The 14096-nt window shown below is 35.1% G+C and overlaps 1 protein-coding gene across 1 annotated transcript in view; it reads left to right on the top strand.

Moving 5' to 3' along the window:
- Positions 1 to 14096, top strand: part of LOC149794068 (uncharacterized) — a 55523-nt gene that overhangs the window by 3638 nt on the left and 37789 nt on the right. The window contains exon 2 of the mRNA XM_089968013.1: positions 8393 to 8518. Within this exon, the coding sequence (XP_089824139.1) occupies positions 8393 to 8518 (126 nt within the window). The remainder of the gene's footprint in view (positions 1 to 8392; positions 8519 to 14096) is intronic.

The raw sequence follows: 14096 nt of genomic DNA, 5'->3' as shown, positions 1-14096 counted from the left end.
ACGTTTTAATAAGAGAGAATACATACGATAAGACATTTATTTTATCCTAACTAGTAACTAACGTTACTTAATAGCTTTTCATGCGACTTTCAATGTTGATAATTAAAGGGAACCGACAAAGTTTATTGACACCCATTATACTTCTAAAGAAAGAAGATACACTTTTTTATATAAAATATTTCAGATCTTACAAATGCCCAGTTTTCACAGGCATGTGTTAATATCGGTAAACTGATATGATGGAAACGATTTAGCTGATAACCTAGATTGTGTATACGCTTTTTGTTAAAGTATATTCATTACTTTATGAGATACGGTTACTAGATTTTCCAGACCTTTCCATTCTTGCAAAATATAAGACCTAGGTTCATCAACAACATAGATATATGCATTGTTTATCTTAAATGTTTATGTGTGATCTTTTTTCGAACCAAATGCAATATTTTGTGTTCTCTGGGTATGATCGAAATTTCTCAGTTATCTAATAATCATATCAATGGTAAAACTAGTATTATCGGGATTATCTGCAACAAGTGGAATGTCATCATAGCATAAAAGCAACATAACATGTAACATAATTTGCAAAGTTATTATGTTTGGAATGTAGAGAGTCCTATCCACACATATCTGCTATTAAAAAAAAAAGATTTCATGTCATTTAGTAAAAAGGAGACGAATTTTCGCTAGAGACATAATCATATACCATTGACTTGATGATACTTGCAAAATGAATAACTACAATGGTATCTAAAGATAAGTGGTTCCCTGATTGGTTAAAACAAACTCGACTGAATGAGTTACAGGATGTTACAATCGGAGTATACAATCATCAAAAAAGAAGGAAAGAACAGCCACTGAAGCCATGCAACTGTCAGTCTGTTCCAAAACCTTAAACTATTTTTAGAATTCAAGACACTAGCATATCACTGTGCACGTGATATTTGCATTCTTATTTTAGGAGTTCTGATTTTTAATCTAGCACTTGCAAAAAAATTAAACACGAATTGAGAGGTGGTAGAAACCAAGTCTACGAGCTGGAAAGCACTTATATCCTGTACAATACAACTTCTATGGTATCAATAGCAGAATCGGTAAATGACAACGAAAATAACTTACTTAGTCTTCCGACACTACACGATGGGGGGGGGGGAATTATGGACACAGAATCCAACACAACTTCACCAGATTTCCCAATGGATTCACAAAGAATCAGCATGAAAGGTGATTTGCTACTTCAGTGGCAAATGATACGAAAGAAAATATCAACTATCCTGAAAAAAATGTAAAACTCAGCAACATAAATAAATCTGAGTGATACAGATGGTGTTGTGTATATTTGATCTAATTTGTATTTGATTTACTTTAATTGTTGGTAAGTTTTAAATCTTTTAATATCTAATTTCATTGCATGCCAATGTAATGTAATTTTGTTTACTATGAATTTGTTTGTTTACTAGAAATTTGATACTTTCCAGAAATTAGATGGACCTGTTTTTTTGGAAAACACCTAAAATAGAACTTTGTATACTTATGCTGACCTAGTTCCTGATCTTGATTGAGAATCAAGTAAACAACTTCTTTCTTTTAATCTATTTGTATTGTGGGATACATAGAGTGAGATGGAGGCTCTACTGGAATATGTGACCTTAGACATGTAAATAGTTTATATCCTGTTCTGGAATGTGATCACATGACCCTCATACGGGTATCTGTTTTGCGTCTTTTTTATTACTGTATAACATTTGTCGGTAGAGAAATTAGTTAGTTGGGCCTTTACATTGGAAAGTGTTTGTGACCAGTTGAGAGTTAATTTTTATTCAAATTATTTGGATTCTAAAAAATTAATTCTTTTTCCTATAAATATTTGAGTGCTCATACAGAATTCCTGGAAAAAAATATTTCTTGAAATTTTACTCGGAAATTCAAACACCGGAATAGTATCTTCTGTGTAAAAGCAAAGAACTGTAGACACAACAGCACAATAATAGCTACAGTATACGTCGTCGCCTTTCATTTTGGAAATTTCGTCGGAACTCAAACTTGAATTCGTAAGAACATTTCATTACTAGGACTTCTAAAATTTAATTCATGAATTTTTTTGGATTATTTCTGGATTTGATTTCTTAAAACTCTAATTTCTTATCTTTCATTGTTACATTGTTTTTCAAGGAAAATAAATTAATTGTAAATTTGTTCAAAGCTTGTTGTTTTCACTCATTCTTTGTTACTGTCTATTAGAGCCTAAACACGTAATATAGGAATGTTCATTAAAAAATGATTTACTTCCCGGATCTCCAATAAATATAAATGTTTACAGAATTTAAGATATATGCATTTTAGTATACGTAACCGTTTTGGGTACAGTAGATTTTATCAACCTTTTCTACCTATCCGACACATTATTTTCATTTGGAATTAATTTATAAAGGATAACGGTTAGGCATTAAAATGATGGTGCAAATGTAATGGTAATCTGAGAAACACTAGATTAAACATATTTTAATAATGAAAACAGGCAGCTAACCTATTAGGGATATTGTTGTATAGTGTACGTAATGACTACAGGGTTGAAATATACCAATATGTTCGAAAAATATATTTCCAGTTTGGGGGTCAGAAAAAATACACAAGCTTCAAAAAGGATAATTCATTTTGTAAATATAAATTCCTTGACATTTTTCAATACACCGACAAATTATCCGAACATAAACTACAATGCTAGAATGTAGATTAATGATAGATAGAATGCCCAAAAAGTTTTCTGTTACAAAATTAAAAAATTATCTGCATCAATTATCATGCTATTTATTGCAAGTTTGATAGTATCATAATGCAAGAAATGGGAAGGGCGAATTAAAAGGTTTTAATTCTAATTTCCTATCAACAGCATGATCTAAAAACATTAAATATATTTTCCTAAATACGACGAAATCAAGTTGTGTCCATCCAAAAGTAAAATTGCACCTTACGACACGTTGTCAATATATATGTTTGATGCTGAACTCATTTGTTTCTTTACTACAAATTTTGTAATGGTAACACTAAGTTTGATAGTTTTATTTGTAAATAGATAATAGTCAAATCATTTTATCCTTGCGACAGCCACCAAATAATCTTTACCTGATCAAACTAAAAATTTTTTAGCACTCAGTCATAGTTCGGTAATAAAGACCAACTGATGGATTGTTTTGGGGTGATACTTAAAAATGTGCATCATTAATTTTACCTAAGAGGAGAACTTGGGGGTCTAGTAGGAAATAATCACACGATCCTGACACCTCGTTCGCTCCATAACTTTGCAGAAATTATTTTTTGATCGATTACAACCAAATCTGACTTTCATGTAGTCACTTGCTTGCAATTGGTACACTAGAAAATGCCCTCAAATCAAACGATCATTACCGTACATACTGTAACGCAGATTTATTTCTTTCTCGCAAAACTCAACATCTCAGTGGTCGTGGATATATTAAACAGGGATATAGCTCCAAATTAAACATTGAGAAGATAAGCAAAGTGCCCCGATTCCCGCTAAATAATTATTCAGTGCTTGCCTATGAACGTCCTTTTCAGATACCGGTACGATTAAGTTTATGTTCTGTTCAACGTGATAAAAACCACACTATTACAAGTCAGATTTCTGCTACAAACGCCCCTAATAGTATCATTACTTATTAGCTTTATTCCTTATTTATAACGTTCACCGCGTCGTTCCCAGGTAAAATCGACAGGAAATGTTAATGCCCATGAAACTCCATTGGCTTGTCATTTAGAAGTATAAAAGAATTATCACGAGATTTTTTTCCCATTGTTATTGGCAGAAATTTAAAATGAAGGTTTCTAAATAATGTAGAACTTGTCACACTTCTTAGAAAAACCCAATCGGAACATACATAAAACTAATCTTCAATATATTTCTGCCTTTATTGAACCATTTTGGGTACTAATGATAGACTGTGCCGTTCCCTTACCTAAGACCAAATTAGGTAGCCAATACCTGTTGACCATAAAGTGTGCGTGCACAAGATTTTCAGAGGTAATCCCTTTGACAAATACTATACGTCTTAAGTTATAGACGCATGCGCCCGTTGGGCATGTACGTCTTCTTTGTTCACACAAGCGGGTTTACTAGTTGATCGTGTGTGGGGAATTAGAGCCTGTCTACACGTGCATTTATGTATGCAAAACACTGATTGATTGTCATGTTCGGCCGAGGCAAGTAAGTGAGGATGCAGGAGAACCGCACGAACGTCACAAAATGTACACCACAACCTCGGGATACGTTTTTGATCCCTTTTAGTCTAAAATGTCGTCTTTGCACTAATTTGAATGAGTGGACTCGTTCATATATTTAGAAGAAGGCGAAATAAATGTGAGCTGGGTAAGGCATCCTAGGATATACACAGAGAAATATTAAAACTAAAAAAATTATAAAAGCATTGAAAAAGTTTTACTTTTTACAAATGTTGGACTTCCAAAATCTATCCAGTCTGTTGAAGGGTCAAATTTTGCATGTCTCTAATTTTCCAACATGTTATGCATATGACAGTTTAAATGTTGACCTATCACCCAGAAAGCTAAAGTGCATTGGAATGATCTCATCAGACTGTGAAAAAAAAAAAAAAAACATGTTATATTGTTTTTGATAAATGAAGGGATTGATATGAGAGTGTTCATTTGGTGTTATGAAATAAGTTCAAGAATACTTGTCTTTTAGTCCTTTTGAACTGGGGTTTTACATGCTGTCCGTGCACCACTGAAGTTATTAATAAGAATCTTCCATCAACCGAAGATTCAAGAATTACTCTTCTTGACTAAGTCTATGATTTCAAATATGACTTAGCAACGTCTTGTGCAGTAGCAAGAACTAATCTTCACTCTACTAAGTCATAAATAAAATTAAGGTATGACAGAAATACACGGGAAAGGAATTTTCATCCTTGTGATAGAGTTCTGGTTCTCTTACCAATGCCTCAAAACCATCGTTAGAATAACTGGTATGGTCCTTATACAATTGAACCGAAAGTACATGACTTAATTATATCATTAACACTCCGGAGAGGTAGAAATTGAAATAACCTTGCCATATAAATATGTTAATGGATTATGTTAGTCATTCAGTCAGTTTAGCTGTACCTGTCTCACACAGTGAGGATGTACACGACTGCATGCATTCTGACTGGATTGGTTCTGATTTATCCCTTCCTCTGGAATCAGAAACATTAAACAATCTGGACCAGAAACTTTCATATCTGCAGCAACAAGGAAAGAGCGAGCTAAATCAGTTATTATGTGAAAATGAGCATGTGTTTTCTGATGTTCCAAAACGAACACATAAAAATAACATTACGTTGAAGTTATAGATTCTAAGCCTCTGAAAAAGCATCCTTAAAAGATGAATCCTCTTAAACAGGTATATTTGAAATAAGAACTTCAATATTTACTGGGGTAGGTTGTATAGAATCAAGTAAAAGTAACTGGAGTTCACTCTGTATTCTTGTGCCTAAACCATGTAATAAATTCAGCATGCGCGCTGACTATAGTACAGTCATCAGTGTCACACTTTGCGGATTCATTTCGAAAGCTAAAGCGAAGAATTGATTATTGCATTGTCAAAATTGGAAATGCAAAATATATCACCAAGTTTGACTTTTTTTAAAAGCTTTCTGGCAAATTCCACTCAGGAATGAGACAAAGAAATTTCGACAGTTGCAATTCAAGATGGACTTGATGAGTATAAACTTATATCATTTAGTATGGAAGAATATCCAATAATATCATAGTATTTAATGAGCATGATAACATCCGGTCTGGATAATTGTGATGTGTACATCGATGACGTCATTATCTACAATGACACCCGGGAAGATAACTTTAAAACAATCCAGAAATTCTTGATCGACTCAGTGATGCCATTGTGATAGTTGGTTTAGCTAATAGTTGTGCTTGCTTCACATTTGTAGGACATATTGTTGGACAGGGTCATGTTAAATTAGAAATTAAGGTTAGGGCTTTCTCTGAATTCCCAGTACCTGTTAGTATCAATGATCTGAAATGGTTTTTTGGTGTGACTGGATATTATTGGAAAGTTTGTTCAAATATTTTCATAGCAGCTCATCCTAAAACAAACTTGTTGAGTAAGAAATCCACGTTTAATTGATCTGACAAATTTCAGGAATCGTTTTGCCAAATTGAAGGCCATGCAAAAAGTGTACCTGTTCTTCCAGCTCAAAATTTCAATCGTTTGTTGATGGAAGAGATGTAGCAGTTGGTGGAGCATTGATTCAAGAATTTACAGATAGCGTGGATCATCCAAAGAGCTATTTCTATAAGAATGACTAAACAAGCACCATTGACACTATTCTACGAGGAGGAATGTTTGGCTTTGACAAAGGCTTTGGAACACTTTTAAGTGTATATTAGTTCAGCTCCTCGGGTTATTGTATTCAGCAATTACATCCCATTATTTTCATTAGCAAAGTGAAAAACAACAGAGATTGTTCAGACGAAGATGGATGCTGCAAGAATACAGATAGACATTAGACACATCAGAGAAAAAGATGATGCAATTGCAGATGTGTTTTCACGTGTATAGAGATACTATATTGCTTTATTTTGTGTATATGTTGTGTCGTTCATAAGACATCACCCTACATAGTTTTGATTATTATAGTATCGCATATATAGTATAGTATAGTATAGTATCGCATATATATTTGACTAATCTCGAATAAATATTTACTGTATAAATCTTTTCATTTTCTTTATCATTGGAGGTGTTATGTATATTTAATTTATATTATGTTCTTTACTTTTGTCGGTGATTGACCGTTTTGGGCGGAATTTTCGCAAACCCGACTTTTGTTCACGATTGCAAGTGGTAAACATGTTTACTAGAATTTGATTTCATAATTGGTTTCGAGTTAGTGGAATTTTCCTTTAGAATGATTAGTTTTCAGAACATTCTATTGCATCGTAGGTCCAATGAAAATCTATATACAGAAGGACCTATAAACAAATAATTCATTTCTGTTTTATATCAGTCTGTGAGAATCTATTATCAGCGTTTGCAGCTGATTTCAGATATAATTCGACATGAGAATAATTATTTATCTAAATTATTCATTCATTGATAGGTGCTCATTCACTTTGGGTTAATACATTATTTAGGAATTCTTGAAAACTCAATGAAATACATTCTGGATTGCATGCTTGTTTTGCATCGAAACATTCAAGAATTCTTTCGGAACATTCTGTACTGTTGGACTTGTGATGAAACATTTAGAATCATTTTGGATTTAATTCACGACATTGTAGGTGTCTCTTAATTTTTCACTTTGTGATGTGATGTGATGTGATTTTGATTTTTAACGTAGCTTTAACAATTTTTCAGTCATATCGCTACGATGTCTGCAATGTGGCAGTTTATAGTGATGTCTAGCACTGGGGCATCATGCCGCAGACATGTAGCATGATGTCCCACCCAGTCACATTATCCTGACACCAGGCCGATTTCACTTTGTGGAGAACTAAATAATTTGATGATTTTACTATACTTGTTGGCTTCTCTTGTTTTTGTTACATAGATAAGACCTAGTATCGTAACACTAGATTGCATTCAGAAATTTAAAAGTTTTATGAGATTCCATTTTTAGCAATAACTGTAATCGTGATGCATTATTTTACAATATTTTCATCAATTGGTTATACATATATGTTGATCAAATTAGTAATGGAGGCAGCTTGAGATTGTAATAATCTGTCTAGCCTTAGCATATAACAGAGTTTTAACAAATGTATCTATCATCACTAGGAAATCAAAGTAGGTCACTTTCTCCCCTATTGAAAGCAATAAGTGATGTTAATAAATCAAACTCCCATAACTTCTCTGCAAATACAAAAATACTGGTCCTTTACCTGACATACTTCTCCTGCCCACATCACCCTCACTTATTTCCTTTAATGCTTCTTTCTTTCTAACCAAATGCGTAATCATAGCGGATCTTTAAATGTTGCTTGGAAAGGTAATGCTTGCATACGATTTTACTTCGTTATATATGGTGCGATAGGAGGAGAAATGCAACTAGTATGCCGAATGCTTGTTTTGTATTAGATGTTGATGCGGAATTGAAAACAAAAACAGACTTTTAAAACGTGTTAATATATGCAAAGATTGTAAAAAGGTCAATGATAATTAATTGTGATTTTCTCACAAGGTACGTTATCTGAAATATGAGGTCTATTCATATTTAATAGCATATATAATAATAAATTTACCTTGCATCAAATAATGTATTCCGACTTGCATGGAAAACTGGCATATTATAAAAGATGAATATAATCGTTAAGCAATAATGTAAATAAATACATATGAAACTTTGAATTCTACCAGAATGCCAATATTGATGGTGATGATCAAGACCATTCAAAGATCTGGGAGTCGAAAGAGAACCAGGGCAGACGTATCAGACGACAGGCTCTAACACCAATCGACTTTGATACCATAAAGAAACAGCAGGTATTGTGACTTCGCATACCTAGATAGATAGATAGATAGATATGTAGCATGCAACCCGGTCTAGATCTTACAATGGACTCTGTTATACTAACTTAACTTCTAGATTTTCTCAGATTTTTATATCCTCCCTATAACTGTTCCTGACAGTGACATCTTACAATCTTTTCCAAGATCACAAGGTCATTAACCTTACATCTGAAGCCTATAACAGTATCACTGCCTAAAGAACACGCACCAGCCATTCTCTGTCCTTATCAGATCGTCTCTCCATTTTACGGCACCATTCGACAAACACACTGACCTTGTGTGACCTCTATCACTTAACAGGCTAGCTTTGGGAACTATTTACAAAGTCAGCAAAGATACCTTGCTACAAATTACCCATGCCTCCGATTCAGTGTGTCATCAGACTAAAACTGCAATATATTTAGATTTTTCTTTTAAAGTTTCAAAAAAATATTCAATAAGACTAGATATTATAAAAGAAAAATCGTTGCGATTAAAGTTCTTTTTGGTTAGCGTAAGCAATGTCTGTTGTTAATTCAGGAGTTCTAAATGTATAGTCACACACCGTATATCCAGCCGAATATTTCAAATAAGTCCTATTTTAACTTAATGGTATTCACTTTCAGCACTTTTTACTTTTTAAATTTCCACAACTGAAGGTTATAGTAACTCATACGAATTTTGGAATTAAAGTTTCTATCTAAAACGTATATTCTTTCCACCAGTTCGGGCGTCGCCTTTGGCGTCCACTCTGGGTCGTTGGTAACGGGTGTTCCGATGCGGTACTTTCCATAGGGTACGGCCAAGGTAGATCCTTATTTCTGGATGTATCATCGAGATTAGTGTAGCCAGCATTGTCATGCTCATCGATATCATCATCACTTTGATGCATATCCCCATTAACGTTGTTTTCTCGGACTTTACAGGATTTAATCATGTCCACGTGAATCACTTGCGATTTGCCCCTATATCCACACTTTACGCGGTATGTCACATCACTGAGTTTTTTTAACAACTTGAAATGGTCCCTTCCACCAAAACTGCAATTTACTTGAAAGTCTTGTTTTCCTTTGTGGAGTGTAAACCCAAACCAAATGACCTGGTTTGAACTGTTCCCATTTCAATCGACTGTCGTAGAATCTCTTCTGGCGTAACATACTTTGGTTAAGGTGGTTCCTTGCAAATTGATGAGCTAAACGCATTGTTTTCGAAAGGTTTTCAACCCAGGTATTTCGAGAATATGTATCTGGTGGCCGTCCGAATTGAATGTCGAGTAGAACCAAGCATCAAGAAATTTGGAGTGAAATTTGTAGACTCTTAGACAGCTGAGCGATACGCCATTGTTAAATACGGCAAGTGTTCATCCCAGTTATCCTGATGTTCATTTACATATGCAGAAAGCATCAGAGCGAGCGTTCTGTTGAACCTTTCAACCATTCCATAGTTCTGTAGGTGGTAAGCAGTTGTCCTTGTCTTTTTGATACCCAGTAATCTGCACATTTCTTGGAAAATTTCAGATTCGAATCATGTCCCTTTATCCGAATGAATTTGACGGGTCATGCCAAATCTGCAGATTATCTCTTGAACAAGTACACTAGCGATAAGACCAAAGCGAAACTACCTGATTGTCCAATGCAGCTCAATTCGACAGGTGGAAAAATTCATCCAAATTGAAACTATAGCCCCAATAAAGATCAAAGTAGAGAGACACCATAGCACTCAGAGGAAAACACGAGTCACTCCGAACTCCAAACACAGTGAAACCACAACTAATCTGGCTGAACCCGCTAAAACCACTATCTTTAAAAAATGTAATAGCACTAAACGGATACAACAAGGACATAAGCAATGAACTCCTACTTAATAAACTCACAGCAAATGGAACAGAGACCACCAAAATCTATCGTCTTAAAAATCACAAGGGACAAGGAACAAACAAAGCAGTTATAGAGGCTACCGAGCCAATATCCTCAATAATAAAACTAGGACAGTCAGGAGTGTACCATAAGCTGGAAAACTACATAAATAGGCCAAGATTTTGCACCAAATGCCTGCACTGGGGACACTATGCCCTCAGATGTAGATTCAAACCAAGATGTAAGTACTGCGGAGGTACACACAAAGGAGAATGCCACACAACAAAACAAAAATATGCTAACTGTAAAGAAAACCATTATCCTAGATCGGCAGAATGCAGATTTGCAATAAAAGAGAAACAAATAGTGGACTTAATGAACGAAAAACACCTCACCTACCATTCCGCCACAAACATTATCTGTAAAAAAAAACCAACACACCAAAATCTACCTCTGAAACAATCAATGTGCACCAAAACTCTCCACGCAGAATCAGAAGGGAAAACATTGCACCACAAAACATACCCTGGAATCAGGAAACAAAAGAACCAAAAATTACAACCCACATTGTAACAAACCAAAACCACCCTGATAACACTCTAGATACAAACAAAACTGTCACCCCAAACATACCCAAACCTAACACACACCCCAACACAGAATTAATACAGGAAGTAATTAACCTAACAACAGGAACCCTAATACAAGATCTCAGTAGCATAATGAGAACCTTCAAAACCATTTTCACCATACTAGCTGATTGGACCACAAGACTAACAGATAAAGACAACGTCAAAAATGGATAGTACAAATAATAATAAAATCACCATCTGGCAATGGAACTGCAGAGGAATCTTTAAAAACCTATCAGAACTGCAGAACAAACTGAATAATACGGCTGTAAAGCCAAACATAATCTGCCTACAGGAAACCCTCATAATACAAGAACACAAATGCCTGCCCAAACTACAAGGCTATACCCAGGGAATCTTTAAAAACAGACCATGGGACAGAAAGGGGGTGGACTAGCAATTTTTTTGATAGATACACTAATATACTATGAAATGATAGAAGTATCCCCTAACCTAAACATCAATAATAACATCGAAATAATGTCAGTAATGATAAATATAGGAACCACAAACATTCAAATAATAAATGCATACGACCCAGAGGGTACCATCTGCCCTACCAACCTAATCTCACTAAAGGCAATCACTAATAACAACAACAATCTAATTATCTGTGGCGACTTCAATGCACACAGTGATTTATGGGGAGGTAAAAAGAAAGATCAAATAGGGAAAATGGTTGAAAAATGGATAACTGAGAACAATCTGGTCATCTTAAATGACGGGTCGAACACTAGATTAAACCCTGAGGATGGCACTCTCTCAGCCATAGACCTAACCATCACTACACCAAAACTGGCTCAAATCACAAATTGATGGGTGGATCAAGAAGATACGTTAGGAAGTGACCATTTCCCCATCACAATCAATATTCAAACAAAAACTCAACACATTCCAAACGAAATCCCACCTAAATGGAGGTACCAACAGGCAGACTGGGACCAATTACAATTATTACTAGCTAAAGTAAATCCAGATAGCTTAGAAAGCCCAAGTATTGACATGTATTATGATAACATAACAGACACAATTATAGAGGCAGCTAACTGATGCATCCCAAAGACAACTAATATCCAAAATAAAAACCCTGTACCATGGTGGACTAAACAGTGCACTATAGGACATAAAGACAAAAAAGGGCCTTAAATAAATATAAACGCACCAAAATTTCTATCCACTTCCAGCAATATAAAGATAAAGAAAAAGCACTAAAACAAACTATAAAAACTGCTAAAAGTAATCTATGGCAAACCTTTTGCTCTAAACTGAGACTAAAATCAAACTCAGAACAAATATGGGACAAGATAAAAGCCATGAAAGGGAAAGTAACTACCTCAGCCCCAAAAATTAAAAATGCCATAACAAATAAAGATAAGGCAGACCGCCTAGCGAAGCATTTTTCGAACATGAGTAGCAACAATAATCACACCTGAAACTTTCAAGAACACAAAACACTAATGGAGGAAACCCAACCTCAAATGTTTCAAGACCAAGGAACAAAAGAATCTCACCTAAATAGCGACATCACAGTACATCAATGGGAGATAGCCCTACGATCCAAAAACGAAACATCCCATGGTAAGGATCAGTTAGGTTACATTATCTACGAAAAACTACCTATCAATATAACAATAGCCAATATCAAACTTTTTAATAGGATATAGGATAAAGGCCAACTACCCACCAAATGGAAACAGGCCATAGTAATACCAATCCCCAAGCTAGGTAAAGATCCCAACAACATAAATTCATATCGACCTAGTATGGACCAATGGACTAATGGCCAAATTAAACCAATTGGAATAAATGGACGCTTGTTCAACTGGATTGGCGATTTCCTCACAGGCCGGAAAATTACCACAAGAATAGGCAACACCCATTCGAAGAATTTTCACTTGAAAATGGAACACCGCAAGGCAGTGTAATAAATCCCCTTCTATTTAACCCAATGGTAAACGACCTTGACCTCAATGGAGCCTCCACACAAATACACTTGTCACAATTTGCAGATGATAGTGGCATATGGAGGAATGGAAATCCTGCCAATAACACAGTAGTTAAAGAAATCCACCAGAGCCTAGACAACATAGGGAGATGGGCGGACAAATGGGGTTTCAAAATATCTCATGAAAAAACTGTGGCAATCATATTCACCCCCAGACGAAATAACAACCTAGTCTATCCAAACTTCTATATACAAAATCAATTAATCAAATACGTAGTAAAATTCCTAGGAATGTTCTTTGACAACCACCTCACATGGAAACAGCACATTGAAGAACTCATCCAGAATTGTAACAAAGATCTCAATTTACTCAGGAACATCACAGGGACAGACTGGGGATCCAACCAGGAAACCCTCCTCACGATATATAAAACCCTAATTAGATCAAAACTGGATTACGGTTGCCAAGCATATAACTCGGCTAAGCAACCTGTACTACAAAAACTTGACACTATCCAGAGAAAAGCCTTACTATTATGCACAGGAACACTCCCCTCAACATCATTAGAAGAACTACAAACACTAACAGGAGAACTACCCTTAAAATTACGTAGGCAAGAACTGCTTCTCCGATACTCCTTTCGATTAGATACCCACCCAGACAACCATCCCACCAAAATAGCTATAAATAAGTGTAAAGTTGTCTTCAAACCCAAAATCATACCCACCACACCAAGTGGCAAAGTAATCCTTGAACTAAGAGAAAAGATACCTCTACTAAAAAGACAGGTAACAAACAATACAGACCAGAACAAATCACCATGGTTACAAACACCACCAAGGATTAACATTAAAGGTACCAAATTAGGCAATAAAGAAGAAGGACAAGAAACCTTACTAAAACCTGTACTGGTAAACGAAATCAACCAAAAATACCCGGACTATGTTAAAATATATACCGATGGATCAAAAACAAACAACCCACCAAGAACAGCAGCAGCAATAGTCATCCCTGAATTCAATATACAAACGGGATCCAGATTACCTGACTATTGCTCCATTTACACCACTGAATTCTGGGGTATACTTGAATCACTACAATGGATCAAAGACAACCAAATACCTAAAGCAGTCATTAT

Source organism: Sinohyriopsis cumingii, chromosome 8, assembly GCF_028554795.1.
Source record: "Sinohyriopsis cumingii isolate HCF-2022 chromosome 8, ASM2855479v2, whole genome shotgun sequence".
Taxonomy (NCBI): domain Eukaryota; kingdom Metazoa; phylum Mollusca; class Bivalvia; order Unionida; family Unionidae; genus Sinohyriopsis; species Sinohyriopsis cumingii.
The sequence above is the reverse complement of the archived record's forward strand: the minus strand, read 5'-3'. Positions and strand labels throughout refer to the sequence as shown.